The 24,299-nt window shown below is 31.0% G+C and overlaps 2 protein-coding genes across 2 annotated transcripts; one reads left to right on the forward strand and one right to left on the reverse strand.

Annotated features, from left to right (window-relative positions):
- Nucleotides 1-1,424: 1,424 nt before the first annotated feature.
- LOC101491583 (callose synthase 5-like) lies at nucleotides 1,425-19,728 on the forward strand. The gene is made up of 42 exons (XM_073370263.1): nucleotides 1,425-1,633; nucleotides 1,723-1,823; nucleotides 5,207-5,328; nucleotides 5,412-5,508; nucleotides 5,595-5,705; nucleotides 5,797-5,925; nucleotides 6,031-6,123; nucleotides 6,305-6,396; nucleotides 6,482-6,608; nucleotides 6,729-6,866; nucleotides 6,966-7,042; nucleotides 7,143-7,221; nucleotides 7,295-7,420; nucleotides 7,500-7,614; nucleotides 8,413-8,747; nucleotides 9,859-9,911; nucleotides 10,009-10,069; nucleotides 10,159-10,240; nucleotides 10,319-10,368; nucleotides 10,462-10,548; nucleotides 10,877-10,996; nucleotides 11,079-11,171; nucleotides 11,300-11,386; nucleotides 11,459-11,619; nucleotides 12,101-12,224; nucleotides 12,333-12,424; nucleotides 12,538-12,655; nucleotides 12,774-12,925; nucleotides 13,453-13,562; nucleotides 13,649-13,774; nucleotides 13,860-13,928; nucleotides 14,143-14,332; nucleotides 14,446-14,557; nucleotides 14,638-14,757; nucleotides 14,844-14,959; nucleotides 15,040-15,123; nucleotides 15,542-15,654; nucleotides 15,733-15,962; nucleotides 16,419-17,216; nucleotides 18,177-18,227; nucleotides 18,326-18,511; nucleotides 18,897-19,728. Exons 1-42 carry the CDS (start codon nucleotides 1,432-1,434, stop codon nucleotides 19,125-19,127), a joined length of 5,760 nt encoding a protein of 1,919 aa, XP_073226364.1. The 5' UTR covers nucleotides 1,425-1,431; the 3' UTR covers nucleotides 19,128-19,728.
- A 950-nt stretch (nucleotides 19,729-20,678) lies between these two features.
- Nucleotides 20,679-22,586, reverse strand: LOC101491893 (uncharacterized). Its single transcript, XM_073369928.1, has 3 exons — nucleotides 22,344-22,586; nucleotides 22,199-22,261; nucleotides 20,679-21,017 (listed from the first exon to the last, which is right to left on the reverse strand). Exons 1-3 carry the CDS (start codon nucleotides 22,443-22,445, stop codon nucleotides 20,886-20,888), a joined length of 297 nt encoding a protein of 98 aa, XP_073226029.1. The 5' UTR covers nucleotides 22,446-22,586; the 3' UTR covers nucleotides 20,679-20,885.
- Nucleotides 22,587-24,299: the final 1,713 nt, after the last annotated feature.

Consider the following 24,299-nt stretch of genomic DNA (forward strand, 5'->3'; position numbering starts at 1 on the left):
TATTTATAATTGTGATAAAACCTATAAATATGACAGAAATAAAATTGAAGTGTCTGAAATACACATACCTTAAGAGCTGCAACATTGAAGACGTCAAAGTCATTGAATTTAAATTTGCACTTGATCAAAGTTAATCTATGAGTCTCTGAACAAAACAAAATTCCTAACAAAACGTACAATCAAACACCACACTGAGACATGAAATCTAACGCTAGAGCAAAACGAGAAAAATTAAATATATACATAAAAAAACACATTCAATTAAAAGAAGGAAAAAAAAAAGTTGGGGGACGGTGATTTTTAGGTTAGTGGATGAAGAGCCGAAAAAAAAAAGAGAAAAGAGTTTGGGGTGACGACTAACTTAATTTGCCGTAAAATAATTACGGGGCCTTTAGTATACACCATATTTTTTAAAAACATAATTAAAGAAAGAATAAAATTTTATTAATCAAAGTAACACTAATGACTAATTTACAATTATCTTTGAGAGAATTTGAATTTGATATCTTTGAGATTACAATATTAGTTGTTCCTAGTGAGTTAACTCCTCAAGTATATAACCTATAATATCCTATAATAATGAATAAAATTAAAATTAAAAAATAATTTTTTTATTTTACTTCAGAAATGCAATACAAAATTATCTCTGTTAAGAATATTAATTTCATTTTGTTTGTCAATGTATTTTTTGGATACAACATAATGTGTATTAATTTATTAATTTGAAACGAGTCGCCTATATATATGAAGAAGACCAGTAAATTTTACATTATAATAGAAAAGGGAAATAAAAATGAGTGCATGGATATTGGATTGTGAAGAGAGGAAGAAAATGGACTTAACTGAATGAATTGCATTGCACCCACGCTCTCACACACACACACACACACACACACACTCTCTCTCTCTCTCTCTCTTTTTCTTCGCCTCCGGAAATGGTGTTCTTCCAGTGATTCTCATCACTCTGACTTCTTTCCATTTTTTTTTTCTTTCCTTTCTCTCTTTCTTCGATCAATCTTCTTGATTCTTCAACCTTCGTCATTTCCTTTTTTGCTCATGAATTTTCTATTTCCCTTCATATTGATCGCGCGATCTCAACAATTTTCAATATCAATAATTCCTTCTGATTCACGAACAATGAATATTGCGCACAGTGCGAACCACGCACGAGAGACTACGCTCCTGCATCATCATCTCAAATATTCGATTTCCTCATTTTGATTTTTTAATTTTTCGCGCCACAAAAATCAGGTAGTACATTCATTCATCCTTAAATTAATTAATTAAAATTAATTAGCCTTTATAAATTTTGAATTATTAACTACACTCTCAACTCAACCGTTCGCTCTGTTCTTAGTTTATCGATAAACCGTTGGCTTCGTTGTTTGATTAATTGATGAATAAATGCAGATCATAAGGTGAATTTGAAAAATGTCAAATCATCATCAAGACACGGCGGGTGCGCAGCCGCATTCGTCGCAGATGAGGAGAGCGCCGTCGAGAAGCGCGGTGACGACGTTCTCGACGGAAGTATTCGACAACGAAGTCGTGCCTTCCTCACTCGCATCCATCTCACCTATTCTTAGAGTTGCTAACGAGATCGAAACCGAGCGTCCTAGAGTTTCCTATCTATGTATGCATTAATGCATCAAAAAATTCATTATATATTTAATGTAACTTCTTAATTTGTTTGTTGATTGTAAAAATAAAAATGAAATGCAGGTAGGTTTTACGCCTTTGAGAAAGCGCACAGGTTGGATCAGAGTTCTAGCGGGCGTGGTGTGAGGCAGTTTAAGACATTGTTGCTGCAGCGATTGGAGAGGGTAACTATCGTTTCTTCTTTTTTTACTTTTCTTCTCTTTTTAATTTCATTTCAAACTGATTTTAAGTTTAGAGAAGAGAGGGAAGGATTGACTTAATTATTAATAACTGATCCTGTGATCCACCAACTAGTTCAGTTTTGTTCACGCAAAATCTTACTATAATTATAACTTTGCATTAACGTACTATTCAATAAGCACTTACAGCAAAATCAAATTAATCGAATCTTGTAATAGCTAGGTATGAAATAATAATACTGAGTAAAAAAAAGTATGAAATATAATCACTTTAAGATTTAATTGATATGCACTTGTATATGTCAATAAAAATAATTGACTTTTATCTAATTGACTTGATCATCTTTTTATTATAACTATTTAAAAGTTCTAAAAAGAGTAATTTGTGATTGATAAATTTAATTAATCTTTAAGTGTATAATTTATTTATAATTTGTAACAATTTTTTATTTTTTTGACAGTGAACAAATTTTTTCTTTTTGACTCAGTGAACAAAAAATTTATAAAGACTTTTTTGAAACTGAATAACTCAAAATTTATTTTAATTATTAAGGCACACTCGTAAATTCATGTAGTAAAGGCTAATTTAAAGTAAGATTTGTTTGGAATACTAATACTAATAGAAATTAATTGAAGCCCGAGCGAGATAGCATGGAGGACACATGATAATTTTCTAGAAAACTTGTTTACTTACCGGTGAGGGAGATGAGAAAAGTACAACAACCACAAAAGTGTCATCTTTCTCCCGTACAAAACAAAGTTTAAGATTTTAGGGCTTGTTTGGGCAGTCGCTGCGTTTATCCTATACACTCATTTTTAGCTTGATAAATTGAAGATTAGTGGTGGATCCATAAATTTCTGCTGGCAGGGCAATGAAATAGTATATATATTTTGATAAAAAAATATTATTATATTAACTTTTATAAAATACATAATTAATTAAACAAACTCAAAATATATAAAATATTTTATAAATTACAATTGTCTTCTACGAGATTTTATATTTTGAAAATATTCAATGATATTTTTATTGTGAACATTATCAAATATGTCACTCTTTATAAATATAACTAACAATCATTTAATCACTTCAAAATCATATAATATATTTTTTAGTTTTCATCAATAATTTAGAAAGATGAGTGATCCATATAAATTTTAGAATTGATCGTCAGATTGAATATCTATGGTAATATAACAACACATAGAAAAAATATTTCTACAAATTTACCATTGTTGAAGAGAAATAGAAGAAAAAAAAATTAAATTGATTAATGTAAAAAAAAGAAATTTAACCTTTAAATATTGCTTGTGAGTTGTGACTTTGGAGAGAATGAACTTTAGTACGTAGACAAAATATAGTTGATGGTGAAGTTAAAAATTTAAATATTAAAGATGAAGTAATAGTATAGTAAGAGGAAAAGACGGAAAAAAGTAGTTGATGATTGTGTTATTATAGAAACATGAGTGTATTAAAAAAATAGAAATGTGAAAAGAGGAAAAATATAATTTTAATTTTTGTGAGTGTATTAAAAAACATGTGATTGAGTAGGTTACTAGGACTAGAACTAGGTAGTTTTCCAGGAACTTAGAAAAAGTTAATACTATTATCAAAATAGATTTTTGTTTTCTTGTGCGGGCGCAAGAGCTTCATTACCACTATATATCTACTCTATCGAGAAATTCTTTTTATCTCTTTAGATTTAATGATTTTCACAATTATCGCACTTTCACAGCTATTTCACCATAATAGTTTTATAAGATCTAAAGACAACTTGTGACATGAAAAATGAGTAGTTTAGATATTTTTTCATAAAATTTCTCTACATCTTCTATACCATTTCATTTATATTTAATCATTTCTTAATTATTCTCTCTTTTAAGTCTTTAACACCTCCTCATTTTTTTTCCATCTTCTCTTCCATTTCACTCTATTTTTTGGTGTTGGAGAGAGATGCATGCCTAGAGAATTTATGTCTTATATTAAAGGTGGGGAGATAGAAGCTAAAAAGAAAAACGAGGAGAGATGACGGAGAAAGAGGAAAATGAGTGAAATGAAAACAATGAGATGATATTCCTCTACACTATTTTTCTCATAAATTATCTTTTACTCGAATTTATTTTCTCTCTTTCTCTCCCTCTCGAACTTGGTGTACAAGACCCATCATGTGGTCTTCATTTTTATTTATTTATTATTTATAAATATACACTAGTAATTGAGTCAAGGTCTAACATATTTTTTTACTCTAACACCACATTTATGCAAAATAAATAAATTAGTAGAATAACATCATGTGACATATATTTTTTTAAATGGCTTAAACAATATTTTTTTTATATTTATTTAATATCTGTTTCGGTGAACATGAATTATTTTCATCGTAGCTTTTATAAATAATTGTAGACTTATTTGTTGAATTCTAATTCTAAATTATATGTAAAGTTAAGGGTACATTGTTAATAAATATTTGATGAAGATATAAAGAACTAAAAAATAATAATTTATTTTAAAATATTTTATATATTTCAAAGTATGTAGAGATTTTATTTTAAGTGTAAATTTATTATTAAATTGGATGAATTTTTTTTATAGAATATATAAATATTAAGAATTATTGAAAATAATGTCTATAATTAAATGTTGCGATAATTTTTGTTGTAGCAAACTTTTAATTGTTACCATAAAAAGGATTAACGTTCATCACTATTAAAAAATAAAAAACGAAAATCAATTAATAAAATAAGGACTAAATCCAAAAATAAACTAAAAATAAAAAAAGAAAAATTATATTTAAGAAAAAAACTCCACATACTAAGAAACATTAAAAGAATCTATAAAGATTAATTCAATTAAAAAAATCCAAATATTATTAAATTAAATATTATATTTTAAATTGGAATCCAAATTTTTTACAATTATATGTTCCAGCTTCCAACTCAAAACTTGGTATCTATGCAAATTTCTTTGTAATTTCATAAGAAGGTACATTGAGAGAAACATTTGTTTTTTGAAAGAACATTTTTCTTTCCTTTCTGTCCTGGTTTCGTTTTCGTTTCGATATCTTTCTCCTCTTAGAAATGGAATTCGATTCCCAATGCGTTGCTGGAACTCTTTTGCGTTCATCGAATGTTCACGGTCAACAAATCATTTTCTATAAGCAGTTCATGTTCATGGTTTACAGAAGAAGAATCATTTGCTTTAATCATTTCCCATTAACTGATTCTAGTATTATTATAGTCAAGTAAACTATAAGCTGAGATAGAAATTGCTTGGAAACATTAACTTTTGTATTTTAAATAATTGTATATTTTTTCCTCAAATTTGGAAAGTGAGTTAAATGTGCCAAATTTGTCCAACACCATACCAGGACAATGCAACTAGTCTTGCCTCTCGGCTTAAGAAAACAGACGCGAGGGAAATCCAGGCTTATTATCAGCAATACTATCAACAATATGTCAGAGCTCTTGACCAAGCGGATCAGGCAGACAGGTAATACTTTCAACAATACTATGCCTCTTTAATTTCTCTTTTGCAATACTAACAACAGTACTAACATTGAAATCCTTTTGCAGAAGCCAGCTCAGCAAAGCTTACCAGACTGCTGGGGTGCTTTTTGAAGTGCTTTGTGCCGTTAATAAGACTGAGAAGGTCGAAGAAGTAGCTCCCGAGGTTAGTCTCCATTTACTTTTTTTTTTTAATTATAAATTTTTTAACCTTTCAAATATAAATCTGGAGGCATTGTTTGTGTTTTGCAGATTATCGCGGCTGCTAGAGATGTCCAGGAAAAAACGGAGATTTATACACCTTATAATATTCTTCCTCTAGATTCTGCTGGGGTTTCTCTGCCCATTATGCAGTTTGAAGAGGTGTTCTTGAGTGACTGATGTTCAATCGTTGCTTCTCTGCCCATTATGCATAGTACTGAATTTTAATTGTTTTCTTTTCTTTTGCTATTAGATTAGGGCTGCTGTTTCTGCACTCTGGAACACTCGTGGCTTGAACTGGCCTAGCTCATTTGAACAACAGAGGCAGAGAGCTGGAGATTTAGACATGCTTGATTGGCTTAGAGCAATGTTTGGTTTCCAGGCATGTATTTTTTACACAGAATATGGGAAGAAAAAGATTTATTGTTGACCAAATTTTTGTGCTGCTTCCTTCAATTGTTAATGTATTTGGTTTATTTGAGCACAGAAGGACAACGTGAGGAATCAAAGAGAGCATTTGATTCTGCTACTTGCTAACTCTCATATAAGGCTACACCCTAAACCCGAGCCTTTTAACAAGGCACGTATATGTTTCTCACTTTCTCCATTTCAGGCAAAAACAAAGCTGAGCCAGTAGTTGAATCAAAAGAACTCTAGTCAATATTTTATCATCATATAGTATAAGGGTACCCTGCTATGTTTTTAGCCAGTAGTTGAATTATCATTCCAGCTCTGTTTTCTTTTTGATTTTATCATTCCAGCTCGATGATCGTGCTGTTGATTCTCTAACGAGAGATCTCTTTAAGAATTACAAAACATGGTGCAAATTCTTGGGACGAAAGCATAGTTTGCGGTGAGATATAACAATATCAGTATCAATTAACATTTGCACTTTTATCTTTTATGGTAAGAAGTGCTTAATGTGTTCTTTTACATAGACTGCCTCAAGGTCAAGCAGACATACAACAAAGGAAGTTGCTTTATATGGGATTGTATCTTCTCATTTGGGGTGAAGCATCAAATGTTCGCTTCTTGCCAGAGTGTCTATGTTACATATTTCACAACGTGAGTACGAGTATAATTGTGCCGTAATGTCTATGCAAATGTAATATAATTGTCTCTTTAGTCTTTTTAAGTTTATTAGTTACTTGTGCGTTTGCTAATAATGGCCAAGTATGGCATCAGATGGCATATGAACTGCACGGTTTATTGGCTGGAAATGTCAGCATTGTCACTGGTGAAAATATCAAGCCTTCTTATGGTGGGGATGATGAGGCATTCCTACGAAAGGTTATCACACCTCTATACCGAGTAATCGTAAAGGTGCGATTTTATCTCTCATGGACATTGTTGTAATTTCTCAGGTGCCTATGTTCCCTGTGATGACATGAAAAATTGTAATAACCATGTTGATTAATACAGGAAGCTAAGAACAGCAAAAATGGAAAGGCTAAACACTCAGCATGGTGCAACTATGATGATCTAAATGAGTATTTCTGGTTTGTTTTCCTTATGGACTTTATTACTGAATTTGACTTGGTTTGTTTCATCATTCAGTGCTTGACTGTTTTTTTTCTTTTTCTTTTGCTGCTGTTGCAGGTCACTTGATTGCTTTTCTCTTGGATGGCCGATGCGTGATGATGGCGATTTTTTTAAATCCGCAAGTGATTTGCCACAGGTTATATTTTAAGAAGTTACTGGATTGATTTTAAAATACTTTATTTTTAATACTTACATAAAATTCATATCAGGGAAGAAAGAGTGCACCAAAAAAATCCAGGAAACTTGGCAAATCATATTTTGTTGAAACACGAACTTCCTGGCACATCTTCCGAAGTTTTGATCGTCTCTGGACCTTTTTTATACTGGGTTTGCAGGTATTTGCGTAAACAAACATGCTAAGTCAATATTCCCTCCTATTGTGGTTACGACAAGTCTTGAGAATTCTTGTTACAGGTGATGTTTATAGTTGCATGGGATGGGACTTCACTGGTGGATATCTTTCAGAAGGATGTTTTATATAATCTGTCCAGTATATTCATCACAGCATCCATTCTGCGCTTACTTCAAAGTATGAAACATTCACTAACGTGCTCTTGTTAGACTTATTAGGGCCACTCATAACCAAAGATTTATATTGATAGTCTGATTATCCTATTTGTGTTAGAAGCTTGACATTTAATTTGTTGGAATTTCATAAGTCATCATATGAGCAATACAAACCTACAAGTCATACGAGAAGCAATGGTAGTTTTGACAAGTTCAATGGAACTCGAGTGTTTATTTAAATGATGCAATGTTATCAGCACTCCTCCTATTCAATTTTGTGTTTTTAAGCATGTGTCAGGTGCTTATGATTTGTTCCTAACATATCCTTCCTTTTAATTTTCACAAGTATTTTTAATCAGAAAATAATTTTGTAAGGACAATTTATAGAAGATCAATCAGCTTTTTTCCCTTAAGGACTTACGTGACCTATATTATTTGGTGATCAATCAATAATTAATTCCTAAAGGTTTTGTAACTAAAGTTTCTAGGAAGATCAATCTATTCATTGCAGATTCTATCTCTGAAATTTACCTCCAAGATAAGATTGAGTATAGAGATTGTTTTCTTCAATGTTAGTGCTCATTTCTATTATTTTTTTACCCTCGCTAATTCATTTTACAAATTTGAATCTTGTTACAATTTATGGCGTTTCTATCTGAAAAGAAAGGATAAGCTATTATTTTCTATAATATTTTTCTTTTTTCTTCTTCTTCTTTTTGATGTGTTGTTGAACTATATTCAAGTTTTTGTGTGTGTGTATATTACTCTCCTGTTTAGATCCTATATTTTTGCTTTAATTTCTGTTCCTCTTTATCCTTAGGTATCTTGGACCTGGTCCTGAACTTTCCAGGCTATCATCGATGGAAATTCACCGATGTGCTAAGAAATGTTCTTAAAGTCATTGTGTGCTGTATATGGGTTATCATTCTTCCACTCTTCTATGTACATTCCTTCAAGGGTGGATCTGAGGGTCTCAAGGATTTGCTTTCTTTTTTCCATCAAATAAAAGGCATTCCACCATTTTACCTGCTGGCAGTTGCATTGTATATGCTACCAAATTTATTAGCAGCTGCTCTCTTTCTTTTCCCAATGCTAAGGCGCTGGATTGAAAATTCAGACTGGCATATAGTTAGATTCTTCTTATGGTGGTCTCAGGTAGTCACGTTTTCTGTTCTGTTACACTTTTAGCAATTTCTCTGTGGTTTTAAATTGAAACTATTTTGTTGGTAATAAGTGGTTTTCAACATAATTGCTTTCTTAAAAAAAACATTATTGCTGGTTATTTTGAAAGTAATGCAAATTGGACCTGAGCCTAGAAATCTGCGGGGAACAGTTTTGTACTTAGTTTTGTTTAAATTGAAAAACATGATATCTGTCATGTTAAGAACATATAGCTAATACTTCCTAATTAGGACTTAGGTAGCAAGAATGATCCGTGAAGTCTGACAGAGATATATTACACACATAATTCATATTTAGTTGGAATTGATACCAAAGCACTCTGTTTAGTCTGTTCAAAGCTTTTTCTTTTTCTCATTCCATAAAATATCTGACTCTACCATGTACAACTTTCTAAAAAAGGCAAGTTTCATTGGTCCTATAATTGAATTATTCCTACCCATTTGGTAGATCATCTGTATAAAATTTTAAACATCAACACAATTTGAAATATAATAAAATAGTTTATAGTTACATTGACATTGATTGCAAAACAGTTTTGGATTTATATGAAATTTTATGGATATGATTTACGTGGTAGGAATTTTCAGTTCAATGATTGATTCAGTGAAAAAGTCAATCAAGAAAAGATTATTCAATGAATTTATATAAATCATTATTCCACCTCTACTCTGGTAATTAACTGTCCGTGCCCGATCAAAGGCTTTCTTATTCTTTGTTGGGTACCTATTTAAGGAACTTTTTGTGGCAACGAATATAGTTGATCAGTTTCCATAAATTTCAGTAATGTTATCCGTGATAAATCTTTCTGTTATGGTATCTACTGGCGAAAATGCTTAAGCAGGAACTTCCCAGCATTCATGACGACAGCATTTATGGTCTTCCAAAGAGTCTAAGTTGTTGCACTAAATTTTGCTTCTAGCCATTTTTATCTATATTTATTTGAATGCTTGAATAATGAGTTATTGACTGTTTGTCTTTTAAAAAACCTCTGTTTGCTGAAAAATGTTTACTTTGTTTTTTCTCTCAATGATTTGGGTTCTTTATCATTTGCGCATTTACTTACTGATCATTTTTCCCCATGTAGCCAAGAATCTATGTTGGAAGAGGAATGCATGAAAGTCAATTTGCTCTTCTGAAGTAAGTTTCAAACTACACAGACTGTTCCCAAAAGTAATTTATGCTAGTTTATTGTATGAAAAGCGTTCCATCATCTGTACTCTTTCATGAATTTCAGGTATACTATTTTCTGGGTGTTGCTTTTGGCTTCAAAATTTTTATTCAGCTTTTATGTCCAGGTAAAATATTATAAATGCAGTCACTGATACTTAACAAGCTAGCCTTGTGAAGTTGTTGGGCCTCTTTTTAAGTGTTGCATTATCTTCAGATAAAACCGCTAGTTAGGCCAACAAAGGACATAATGAGCATTCAACATGTTAGTTATGCTTGGCATGAGTTTTTCCCCAATGGTAATTTCTTCTTCTTTTTATCAAGAATTTGCACCTTGTGGTTATTTATATTGATCTAATATTTTCCACTCTATGCAGCTCAAAACAACTATTGTGCAGTTATTGCACTCTGGGCTCCTGTACTTCTGGTATGTTATATATCCTGGTTATGTTTACATATATTAATCTGTTTACTTGTTCAGATATCTCAGTGTATCATATTATTTGCATTTTCAATACAGGTTTATTTCATGGACACTCAAATTTGGTATGCAATATTCTCGACTTTGTACGGTGGCATTGTTGGAGCCTTTGATCGTCTAGGAGAGGTCATCATCAGTTTATCTTATTTTAGATTTATTGGAGGCTGATTATCTTGTGTTTTTCTTTTAAAAGCTTTTGTAAAACACATACACACGGAAACTCAAACACATGTAGTCAACTTAAGAAATTTATAGGACCTTTTTTATACAAAATACCAGATCATCATTTGCTTATATTTTCAAGAAATACTGAAATCTTCAATTTTTAAAGAACCTTGGACTTTGCTTTTCATTTGACAACGTAACTTCATATTGGATTGTATTTATGGATTAAAAAAAGTAAAATATTTCAGTTCACAATCTTTTAACTGTTACCTATGTATTGCTTGCACAGATACGCACTCTGAGCATGCTAAGATCACGGTTTCAGTCATTGCCTGGTGTATTCAACACATGCCTGGTTCCTTCTAACAAGAAAAAAGGAAGATTCTCCTTCTCAAAGCAATTTTCTGAGGTTCTTGCTGCCACATTTTCACTGCTAAGTACATTGAGATAAATATTTATTCATCTTCATTTTAGTTTCCATGCTCGTGTAGAATTCTGCAAGCAGAAGGAGTGAAGCCGCCAAATTTGGCCAATTATGGAATGAAATTATTTGCTGTTTTCGTGAGGAAGATCTCATAAGTGATAGGAAAGGCCTCAGACAAACTCTTCAGTTTTTTTCTCTTCTCAATCATAGCTTCTAGTCTTCCTCCTCTATGTTTTGATTCTCTGTCCAAAACCTTTTTTTAGGACTAAACTATGTTTGCATAACTCCAGGGAGATGGATCTTTTGCTGGTTCCTTACTCATTGGGTCCTGATCTCAAAATAATTCAGTGGCCACCATTTTTACTTGCAAGCAAGGTCAGTGAGGTTCAATTTTAATATTCTTATGTTTATCAGTGGACCATATGATGACAGTGTTGACCTTTACAGATTCCTGTAGCACTGGATATGGCAACTCAATTTCGAGGGAGGGACTCCGATCTTTGGAAGCGCATATGTGCAGATGAATATATGAAATGTGCTGTGATTGAATGCTATGAATCTTTTAAACAAATTCTACATGATTTAATAATAGGAGAAACTGAAAAAAGGTATATTGTTTTGGTGTATTCCAATTTTAGTTTACACTTCATGCTAAAAGCATCTAGATTAGAAATACTAGCAACCATTTTTTATGTGGTGCAACTTAGGTCTTGTTCCAACTTCCAACAACACTGTCCTGCTTAGATCTGTTTTTGTAAAAAGACAGCTCCTGCAGTCTATCAGTTTTCATGAATAGAAATTACACTGTGATGTTTTTATTTCTCCTTTTTTATTTTATGTATACTTTAAAGCTCTTTTTGGATTATTGACAACATGAAGTATATAAATGAAAAGGGAAAAATAGTTAACTTGCCTGATCAATATTAGTTTGACTCACGTTAATTCAAAATTTTACACTGTATTGCAAAAATTGTTCAATATTTCTTATTAGCTGTATGCTGTTTTTCTTAAGTAGCAGTTATAGTTGAAGCTTAATTTAATTAAAAATGAATCGTTGTCAGAACTTATGAATTCATTATGATGGATCAGGATAATTTCCATCATTGTTAAAGGAGTCGAGAGCAACATGTCAAAGAATACACTCACTACAAATTTCCGGATGGGCTTTTTACCCTCCCTTTGTAAGAAGTTTGTGGAGCTTGTGGAACTCTTAGTGAGTCTTCAGTAGTAGATAACTAACTATATTTGTAGTTGGTATTCTTGACTGGTTCTTGCCTTTAACCATTCTATTTGAAACTTGTTCATTCCTTTATTGTCTCAGAAAGATGCAGATCCATCCAAGCGAGGTACAGTGGTGGTTTTGCTTCAAGATATGTTAGAAGTGGTTACTGATATGATGGTAAATGAAATCAGGTTAGTTTAGTATAACATCACTGAACTTGGAATATATTAATATGATAATGCGGATGGATCTTTCTGTGTAAATAATATTGCTTACCTTTTCTTTTTCTTGCCATGTTCATCAGTGAATTGGCAGAACTTAATCAAATTAGTAAGGATACTGGAGAGGAAGTTTTTGCTGGTACTGAGGCAATGCCTGCTATAGCATTCCCTCCTGTGGTTACAGCACAATGGGAGGAACAGGTAATAACTTAATATTGTAATTTTATTTTTAATTTTAATTCTTATTATTTTTTAGTTTATATAATTATTCAACTATCCAAAAGTGTCTATAACCAATGAATCATTTTGGTTGTTTCAGTTAAGACGTCTTTATCTACTCTTGACAGTGAAGGAATCAGCCATTGAGGTTCCAACCAATAGTGAAGTACGCAGAAGGATTGCATTCTTTACCAATTCATTGTTCATGGATATGCCACGTGCTCCCCGCATCCGTAAAATGCTCTCATTCAGGTTTAGTAGTGTTCCTTGATTCACAGCCATGAACATATATTCCCATGTTATCTCTTCTAGATAATATAAACTGCAGGACAACCATGCTTTTATTGTGTAAACTAAATGGTGCAAATTAAAAATAAAGCTAATAGAAGCTATATCCATCAGTGTTATTTGTTTTTTTCTTTAGATTGTTTCACAAAACCTCTTTGAACATCGTATCATTTGCCTTTTCTAAATCAATAAAAACATGTATAGGTCTTTTTTGATACCTCCCAATATCTCCCTGTCGTTCTTCGTAGCAAATATATTGATTCAATGGTCAATTTGCCCATCATGAAATCAATTTGATTTTCTGTTATAATTGTTGTCATGTCTTAAATTGATTATAATTTTATTTTTATCTATTATATATTAGACACAGAATACTTTTTCATTTATTTAAAAAATTGTCTTGGAATTTCTTATGCATGAGTTTTGAAATGTGATGCAACCAGAAGCTGTCATGATCTTGTCATATATAACCTTTTGCTTCTTCTTTTCAGTGTCTTAACTCCATACTACAGCGAAGAGACTGTGTATTCTAAGAATGACATTGAGGTTGAAAACGAAGATGGTGTGTCAATCATATATTACTTGCAAAAGATCTTCCCTGGTTTGTAATAACTCACACAACATAGCTTTACTGACTGTATAATGATAATATAGAATAGACTGACTGAAATTTAGTAACTTTTCCAGATGAATGGAATAACTTCATGGAGCGACTTGATTGTAAGAAAGATAGTGAGATATGGGAAAAAGATGAGAATATATTACAGCTACGTCACTGGGCCTCATTAAGAGGACAAACTCTTTGCAGGACAGGTATATGATGACTCCCTTTCCCCTCCTCTCTGGCTCGATTTGGTCAACTGACATTTTTTCCTCTTTTATTTATAAATTAATATAGTTAGGGGAATGATGTACTACCGGAGGGCGTTAAAGCTCCAGGCATTTCTTGATATGGCTAGCGAAAAAGGTACCATGGAAAGCATCTGATTTATAGCTTTTTGCAAACCCTGGGACCTTAGTCTTTTCTTATTTATACTCACCTTTAACAAACATTCCTTACGTATCTACAATCCAGTAAAAAGACCTGTCATATTCATTATGATAGCTCACAAGGGTAGTATCTGCCAAGATGATTGCACTTTTTTTTTCTTTCCATTTTTCAGTTTTGGTCTTTTGTGCAGAGATCCTCAAGGGATATAAAGCTATTACACTTCCATCTGAGGAAGACAAAAAAAGTCAGAGATCCCTATATGCGAATTTAGAGGCAATGGCTGACATGAAATTCACATATGTTGCTACCTGTCAGAACTATGGGAATCAGAAACGTAGCGGAGACCGCCGTGCAACAGATATCTTGAATTTGATGGTTAAGTATGTTTGTCTGTTGTTAAATGAATGAGTATTTTAATTAAATATAGATTTGACTTTTAGTTTCCCAAGTTAACTTGATTGAAGAGTCTAATTTTTGGTTTCTCTGTATATAGCAATCCCTCACTTCGTGTTGCATACATTGATGAAATTGAAGAAAGAGAAGGTGGAAAAGTACAGAAAGTTTATTATTCTGTATTGGTCAAAGCCGTGGACAATCTTGACCAAGTAAGTGCATATTAATGTCAGAAAAGTAGTTAACTCCTAATGGCTTCCCTAGAAATAATTGATTTGTATCTTCTCTGAAGGAAATATTTCGAATAAAACTTCCGGGTCCAGCAAAGTTAGGAGAAGGGAAGCCTGAAAACCAAAATCATGCCATTATTTTTACTAGAGGGGAAGCTCTTCAAACTATTGACATGAACCAGGTAAAATACAAAAATTCAAGCCGTAACATGTTGAGAATGGATGTCAGTGCCAAGTGAAAAATGTTGTATTTGAAAATTTCTAATAGGACAATTACTTGGAAGAAGCTTTAAAAATGCGTAACCTTCTGGAAGAATTTAATGAGGATCATGGAGTGCGCCCGCCTAGCATATTAGGTGTTCGTGAGCATATCTTTACTGGCAGGTTATGATTTTTTTTTTCTACATAGGGATAACACTGTCATGTTTAGATCCTATATTACTTAAATTTGACCCTTGTTACAGTGTCTCTTCTTTGGCTTGGTTTATGTCAAATCAAGAAACTAGCTTTGTCACAATTGGTCAAAGAGTTCTTGCAAGACCCCTAAAGTAAGCTTTTGTTTGTTTTCTGTGTTTTTTATTACACATTTGACTATGCAGTGTTTGTTTATCTTGTATGATGAATTAGGAACCACCTGAGAAACACTTGGCTAATATAAGACCTCTTCCCAAATTAAGGCAGCATTTTCAATGTATAACTAGTTTCAACGGCCAACATATTCAAACCTTAGCTGTTCTAATTTCTCTTACTGATGACTATTTCTACTTTCTGCCTCTTATTTGATTTTCTTCCTCGAGTGTCATCTCCCCTGCTATTTAATTTTTTGGTGACAATAATTAGTTAATTATTAGACTTTTCTTCTTGCTATCCTTAGCAATTGTTGCAGGAAAAAAATTCAAATGCATATAATCAAAATTCACACGTATTTTCTGGCTTATGAACTATGATATATTTTTTCAATTGTAGGGTTCGATTTCACTATGGTCATCCGGATGTTTTTGATAGAATTTTCCATTTGACCCGCGGAGGAATCAGCAAGGCTTCCTGTGGCATCAATCTGAGCGAGGATATATTTGCTGGTAATATTCTTGATACATTTTTATTGGTAGTGATATTGGATAGTTATTTCTCGGCTTCACATGCCTTTTCTTATTCAGGATTCAACTCAACACTAAGACGTGGGAATATTACTCATCATGAATATATCCAAGTTGGAAAGGGTAGGGATGTTGGGCTCAATCAAATCTCTCTTTTTGAAGCTAAAGTGGCCTGTGGTAATGGAGAGCAGATACTAAGCAGGGATATCTACCGGTTGGGGCATCGATTTGACTTTTTCCGCATGCTATCATTTTATTTTACAACCGTTGGATTTTATATCAGCTCAATGGTAATGATTAAGCAAAAAATATACTGATCATATTTTTTTGTATAAAAGCAATAATTGTTTTTAGGAAACTTTGTTGCTAAAATTTATACCTGATGGCTGATGGTGTGTTTAAAGTAAAAATAAGAGTAATGAGTATGGAGATTATTTTTGATCCATTAAACACTATGATCTTCTAATATGTGAATTTACCAAGGCTTGTTGATTAAATCTTGAGATTCAAGTCTTGTGAATGAAAATAAAAAATGGGTCTTGGGAGAGCTTTATCTCCCTCAAGTGAGTGCATCTAACTCCACTCAGACCAATCAGGATCTAAAGTAACTTCCAAATATTGAGGGTCTCAGTTGAAAAAGAAAACATTTCTTTTTGTCTTGGTTACATTTCTTTTAGATTTTATCTTTTTGTTCTTAACTAGCTGTTCTTGCACCTAGCACTAAAACTTTCTTCGGCTGTTCACAGTCAGTGGTCTTCACGGTTTATGCTTTCTTATATGGAAAACTTTATTTGTCACTGAGTGGAGTTGAGGCTGCTATAGTCAAGTTAGCTAGAAGGAAGGGAGACGATCCTTTGAAGGCAGCAATGGCTTCGCAATCCCTTGTTCAAATTGGTCTTCTGATGACTCTGCCCATGGCCATGGAAATTGGACTAGAGAGAGGGTTCAGAACTGCTTTAGGTGATCTCATAATAATGCAGCTGCAGCTTGCACCCGTTTTTTTCACTTTCTCACTAGGGACAAAGATGCACTATTTTGGGCGCACTCTTTTGCATGGAGGGGCAAAGTACAGAGCAACTGGGCGTGGTTTTGTAGTTCGTCATGAGAAGTTTGCAGAAAATTACAGGATGTACTCCAGGAGTCACTTTGTAAAGGGGATAGAGTTAGCTTTACTGCTTATATGTTATAGGATCTATGGATCAGCAACTCCTAATTCAACAACATATATACTTCTCTCGAGCTCAATGTGGTTTATGGTGTGTTCTTGGTTGTTTAGTCCTTTCCTTTTTAATCCATCAGGGTTCGAGTGGCAGAAGATATACGAGGATTGGGATGATTGGACAAAATGGATAAATAGCCGAGGGGGTATTGGTGTTCCTTCAAACAAGAGCTGGGAATCATGGTGGGATGAGGAACAGGAGCATCTGCAATACACTGGAATGTGGGGGCTGATTTGCGAGATAGTTCTTGTCCTTCGTTTCTTTGTGTATCAGTATGGGATTGTGTATCATCTACATGTAGCCAGAGGTCACCAGAGCATCATGGTAATTAATTATGCTTGCCAAATTTTATTTCACTTCACAATTTCATGTCAAACACTTGAATCTGCACCTCAGGGTTAGCTGGTTTATCACTTGTATCCATACTATTTGTAGCATTTAAGACCAAGAAGAAGTCTCTTGAATAAAGGATAATTTTTTTCAGAAAAAGGGGGGAAGGCCAGGGTTGCACAAAATAACAAGTTTTTCAACCACACATTATTCATATCCATAACCGGTTTTAAAAAACTAGATATTTAGACTACAGTTTTTGACCAGTCCATGTACTTTGGACATGGTTATTAATTTTCTCAACTAGTTGTTAATTTGGATGTCTATATATATATATATATCATGAGAAAAAAAATTTGTACTTATTTTTTTTACTTTTTTCAAAAAAAAAAATTATTTGTATTTTTAGGTCAAAATTTGTAAAAAAAAAATTGGAGTTTTTTCCCAAATGGTTTTTTATGGAAAAGAATTTCGATTTTTATTTTTTGAGAAATTTTCCGAAAAAAAAATGAATTTTTTTCCAAACAATTTTATTACTTTTTTTGGAGAAAATTTTTGAAAAAAATATTTGTTGTAAAACGGGTTATGGATATAACCGGTTTTTTTACAAACTCACTTATATGGAATGGTTATAAAAACTAGTCATGATAAATGATTTTTATATGGATGTAGATTATGTGGATATGGTGTCCATGAGCAATCATAAGGAGGTGGAAATATTATTATTTATTTAAAGAGAAGGGGAGGCACTAATCCATACATTTCCCCGTTAAGAATTCGAACTCAGTACATTTGGTTTACATAGCTACACAATCATTACTACATTTTAGCACCTACGGGATGAAAAATAATTGCAATGAGACAATATTTAGTCCTTTTTATTATATAACATCTATCCTGGTGAACTAAAAAGCAATACATGGATAAAAGGCTTCTGACATTCGTTTTCTCCAGGTTTATGGGCTGTCCTGGCTAGTCATAGTAGCTGTCATGATCATCTTGAAGGTCCGTTTTCAATGATCAAACTGTTCATTATGAAATGAAGTTTATTTTAAATTAAAATCGATTAGTTATTGGTGGCGTACTTGCTTCTGAAACTGCAGATTGTCTCCATGGGTAGAAAGACTTTTAGTGCTGATTTTCAGCTTATGTTTCGGCTCCTCAAATTGTTTCTGTTTATTGGAGCTGTTGTCATTCTAGTCTTGATGTTTACTCTACTTAGTTTTACATTTGGAGACATCTTTGCGAGTCTTCTAGCCTTTTTTCCTACAGGGTGGGCAATTGTACAGGTATTTATCTAACAGCCATTAACTCTTTGCTTTGATGGATATTTCTATAGTATGTTTAGGCCCCTTAGTTTTGCAATCACTCTATCCCCAGGTTTTGTCTCATGTTGTTGAATCCAAAATAAGGTTCATTTATCATGGAAATGGAAAATTAACTGAAATATATTTCTCTACACAAATCTCAAATTATATTTTTGGTTGCCTGAAGGAACATATGTTGCTTGTCATGAAAAGGTTGAGATTTATATTCACCATTTTCCACCGTATCCAAACAGGCACTAAGTTGTTTTTCTCAATTCATGCTATTATTAGAGAAGTTTCACTAATGACAGTTTTTGCTGTAAATGTAAAATTACTTATTTCTAATCATTTGGCGTTATATGAGCAGATAGCTCAAGCATGTAGGCCGTTAGTAAAGGGCATTGGAATGTGGGGGTCTGTCAAAGCTTTATCAAGAGGGTATGAATACATTATGGGTGTGGTTATCTTTGCACCAGTGGCCATATTAGCTTGGTTCCCATTTGTTTCGGAATTCCAAACTAGACTTCTATACAACCAAGCATTCAGCAGAGGGCTTCAAATCCAGCGGATTCTGGCTGGTGGAAAGAAGAATAAATAAGACAACTGAATCATTTGCAGCAATGCTGTTACAGACAGAAGATGAGATGAGTTCTGCTTATTGTGATTCTGTGCAGACTGCGTTGTGAGACTGTAGAAGAATTCTTCGATCTTGCGTTGGAAAAATTCTTGAATATTGGAGAGACGGTGAACTGGATACTATCCAGAAAACAAAGCGTGCTAAACTACTATTGACCGTGTTTGGATCATTTTTGCGACAAATGACTAAATCAATAGTCTTGGTTCTTTTTTTTGGTTGAACATCTGTTTCTTATTTTAGGATACAAAATTAATATTTAGGATAGGAATTACAAGATTATTGGTTTGAGAGGCATTGGCATATTTTGACCAAAAGGAGAGAGGGGCACTGGTTCCCCAGTAGAAGAATTGTGTTTGAATAGATGTAAATCTGTATCTAGTGGTTCTCAATCATTCTTATTCTCTCTACTCTAATGCCAAAGAATTGAATGTAAATATTTGTAAAGTTTTGTGTAATAACCTCCTTTTGGCAAATGATTATCTACGAGAGAGGTGTAGAGAAAAAACAAATAATAATAGTAAATGATTCTCACCACAAAAAATGGAAAAATTGATTTATGTTAGCACTTCTGTCTATAAAAACGTAAATAATATAAGTAAAGTGTCCCTGTCTTTTAAGTTGATTAGTCATTTTAATTTATTATTATTTTTATTTATTTATTTTAATTATATTTGGAGGAAAAAAAGAAAGAATTGTTAACAAAATAATATTAGGTATTAATTTAATAGAAAAATAAGAATATATTGTTAAAGTAATATAAATAGTATTTATTTTAATACGTCTAATCAACTACGTTAATTTTGTTATTTTATTTTATTATATAATTTTGATTTTAAAAAAAAACATATTGTTACAATAATATTTTATTTTTTTATTAGATGAAAATAAGAGAAAATTATTAATAAAATAATATCGTATTGCTGTAAAATATTTAAGACACGGTTATTTGTTTTGATGTATCTTATCAAGACAATAAATTTAATGTATTTTATTTTTTCTAGTTTAATATATTTTATTTAATTTTATTAATATAATTTTATTTTAAAATATTTTAATTTTTTTTTATTAATTAAATTAGCAACTTTCAAAAATTAAAATGAAAAAAGAATAATAATAAACTAAGTAGCCAAAAGTAAGACATTTTGTATATTTTTTCAAACTGAACCATTTTAATTAAATTTTTCAAAATATATTAATAAAAAAATCCCAGCTATATATGCTGTTTTTATTATATTTTATAATTTTTTGTCACAAAAGTTATACACCTTCCGATAGTAAATATAAAAGAATAAATACTATTTATTTAGACCACTAAAATTAATAAATTTAATTTAAATACACTTTCGTATTTTCTTTTATATTTAAGAATGATGATTTAACAATTATGTAATTAAATAACGATTTGAGTATTTAAAAAGAAAGTTATGATTTGATTCCTTAGGAAAAACCAAATACACAACTCTTCGGTTTTGGAAACCTAACGAAAATCAACTTCATGATTTTAACACATAATGAAGCAAGATCAAATATTCTTATAATTATTTGTGGTGTACAAAATCATAATGGAAAAAGGCATCCAAGAAAGATGAATAAATTATCAAATGGAATTGTTGGCATATATATACTATCATATATCTATATATATACAAAAGCTAACTAAGTATATTAAATTCAAGATCATATGAACACTTAATGAGTTATATATTTAAGTTGAGTAAGCTAGAAAGGTGCAGATGCTATGTCCCTGAATGCTTCTAGTGATGCTTGTTGGGCCATTAGTTCCAATTCTTCACCCGAATTCATGTTAACGGATCCCATACTGCAAGCACCACTAACCACTGGTTCCAATCCCTGTCAATTAATTTATATTCGTGTCATGTTAATTTCTCCCAAACAAAGTTTTCAAAAATTAACTTTATGTAGCCACAATCAGATTATGTAAATCAGAAATATCAACTTGCACATAACTGCAGGTCTATAGACATTAACTTATTTGACGATTTCCACATCACATGTGTCAATTCAACGTATATAACTATTTGATACTTTAATTAATAGTTAAATGAATTATTTATTTAATGAAAATTATTCAATATCGTTTTAAAAAACTTAATAACTAAATAATAATCACTAAAAATATAAGTTAAATAATATTGATTTTTTTAGTTCATTATTAAATATAACAGTGAATGTTAAAAATATATAGAAAACTATTTTTTTTAATGAAAATTATTATTTTTAAAAGTACAATAGTTATAGCTCTTTGATTAAAAAATTATCATTAATTAATCTATTAATTAAGAAAACGATTACACCAAATCTCTTTGATATATCAATATACGATCGATGTACCATTGAAGCTGTCCCAAATTCTTTTTATTTTTTAAAAAGGACAGAGGTAAATAATTAATATTAATAGAGATAATAGTTGGTTGATGATGAGGATCTAACCGACAACTTATTTAACAAGTCGTTCCTTAACTCCAAAGACCTCCCAATTTATTTTGTTATATGCATGCTTCCATTACATGTTGTTGTCTTATAAATACACTGTTATTTTTCCTACCAAGAACCCAAAATCTCCATCTACATGTAACAACAACCCTTTACGGTAATTTTTTTGGTATAGACAAATCCCAACATGAAATTGTGAAGATTAACCCTTCTAATTAGATAAAATTAAATAAATGGCTAAACTCATTCCTAAGAGTTTTAACTTTGAAGGCAAGTTTAGTAAAAAAATAAATAAACTTTAAGACAAGATATTTTTTAAGATTCAAATTTAAACTCAAAATCAATGATTCTATCATTTCTTTTAAAGGTTATTGAATAACCTTAAAGTAACTAGTTTACTATTTAATACAAAAAAAAAAACTTTTTGCATGCAGTGCGACAAGAACTGTAATATGCAAGTCTTGAAATCATTGTCTAAAAAAATAGTCTTCAAATCATATGCAACGTACGTAAGCCTCTTCGAAAACTATTAAAAACTTATACCGTATAGTATAGTAGAATAAAATGGCAATGACTACCTCGGTGAAAATTCTGGAAGCTTCTTCAAAGGTCTTTGTGTTAAATATATACATTGCTAAAGCCTGCAAATCCATCAATATAACCATATTATTATAACATAACAAATATCACCAATAAAAAGAAATTTACGTATTCACGACTCACCCTTGCAGATTGAATTTGGTCGATACCTAGAGTTCTAGGCTCCCTTTCAATCGATGAACTTCTTTCAATGTGTGGCAACATAGACGGCATAGGTACCTCCATTTTTTGTGTGATATATTGTATAAGATATTTTTTCAAAAATGAAATGCAAACCTTAACTAATATAAAAATCTCTCAATTATAACTTTCGTCTATAGTTGTTGTTGTGGAATGAAGGAAGAATGTGATTGGAATTGGCTCGTTTATATAGTTAGGAATATTTGGTGAAATATAATCTAATAATATATATAACCTAAGATGATGGACCACAGAAGAACGCAACGTGGCGAATCCGAAAAGGTTGGGCTACACGTGTCATAATAAATTTGGTACAACAGATAGTGACATGGTAAAAAAGTAGAATAGAGAAAACACTAGTCTTAGGGTGATGCAAACGTGTTTTATAAAAGGAAATAAAAAGAGGTTAGTGTATTTTGAACGTATTTAGTAATTACGTGTTAAGACCAAGTTGGTACGAAGGTGATATAGCAACGGTAGGCACCGCCATTAGATGGGTCCACGTTGATTAATCTAGCTTAGGTTGTAAACGTGTACGCATCAGATAGTAGCTTCGTATGATTGATGTGGATTATGTTTTTTGAACACAACATTTTTAAATAAATACAAATAAGCTACTCAATTAATAAAAATGTAGGTATTTTTAGGTTGAATAGTATATTTTGAATTTAAACTTTAAATTTTATTTATAGGTAAATGAATATAAACATTATATTAATTCATAAATTTGAATTTGTGTTATAAAATATTATTAAATAATTGTTTTTTTTTAAATTATTATCAGTACAAAGTATATATATATAGTATTAATTAATGTTGTGTTTCAATAACATAATTGTATATTTAAATCATTTTAAAAAACTTGAATTTAAATTAAAAATAGAGCAATATTTTAGTTCTTACATTTGAAATATTGATAATTATTACTTATTTTTATAAGAATTAGAAAGAAAGAAAAAAAAACTTAAAAGGTAGGCGATTATTTGATATGAACCGCAAGTATGTGACATAGCCAATTTTAATATTATCAAAATTGCAGAAGATATAAGGTGGTTTGAAGTAGTTTGAATGATAGAAAAAATCATGAATTTAAATTTCTTTTCTAATAAAATTAATAATTAATTATTATTAATTATAAAAATAAAATAAAAACTATTGTCAAAATTACAACATAATCACAATTGAGGTTTGAGAGTTGAGACTACGTGGACCTAATTTGACTCCACATAAGTTTCATCAATATAAAAGATTGATAGCGCAATCATTATCATTAATTGCTATTTACTTTCTTTGTTATTATTTTATCAAAATTATTTGAACAATTTTAGACCTGGTTTTGTATAAACAATTTATAGTATAATTGCTCTTATAGTCCATGCACTAATATATAGCTTATTTTTACAATAGAAGGTATAATAAAATCAAAATATGTTTATTTAAGATAAACTATTTTCATATGTTATTTGAAATAATTTATAAAAATTAGTTAAAAATAATTTATTAACATATTATAAATTATTTTAAATAGTTTTACAAATACTTATGTTAATAGATTTAAATAAGTCAATTCAAAAATATTTTTATTATACAAATAAAAAAATGTAAAAAATAAGAGTTTAATATTATATATTATTAATATAAATAATTATACATTAACATTAACCAACACATACCAGTATAATCATGTAATTATTTTATTATGATTGTTACAATTGTGTCATGGGATGATAAAATCTATGACTTTTATTAATTACTTATGTGGAATTAGTTTAAAAATTGTGCAATTTTTTTCTAAAAGAAAGATAAATAAGTGGAATAAAATAATAGATATTATATTTAAGAGAAAACAAATAATTTATAAAAAATAATTAAAAAAATTCAAATATGTTGGTATGTGTC

This window comes from Cicer arietinum, chromosome 6 (assembly GCF_000331145.2).
Source record: "Cicer arietinum cultivar CDC Frontier isolate Library 1 chromosome 6, Cicar.CDCFrontier_v2.0, whole genome shotgun sequence".
In the NCBI taxonomy this organism is placed as follows: Eukaryota; Viridiplantae; Streptophyta; class Magnoliopsida; order Fabales; family Fabaceae; genus Cicer; species Cicer arietinum.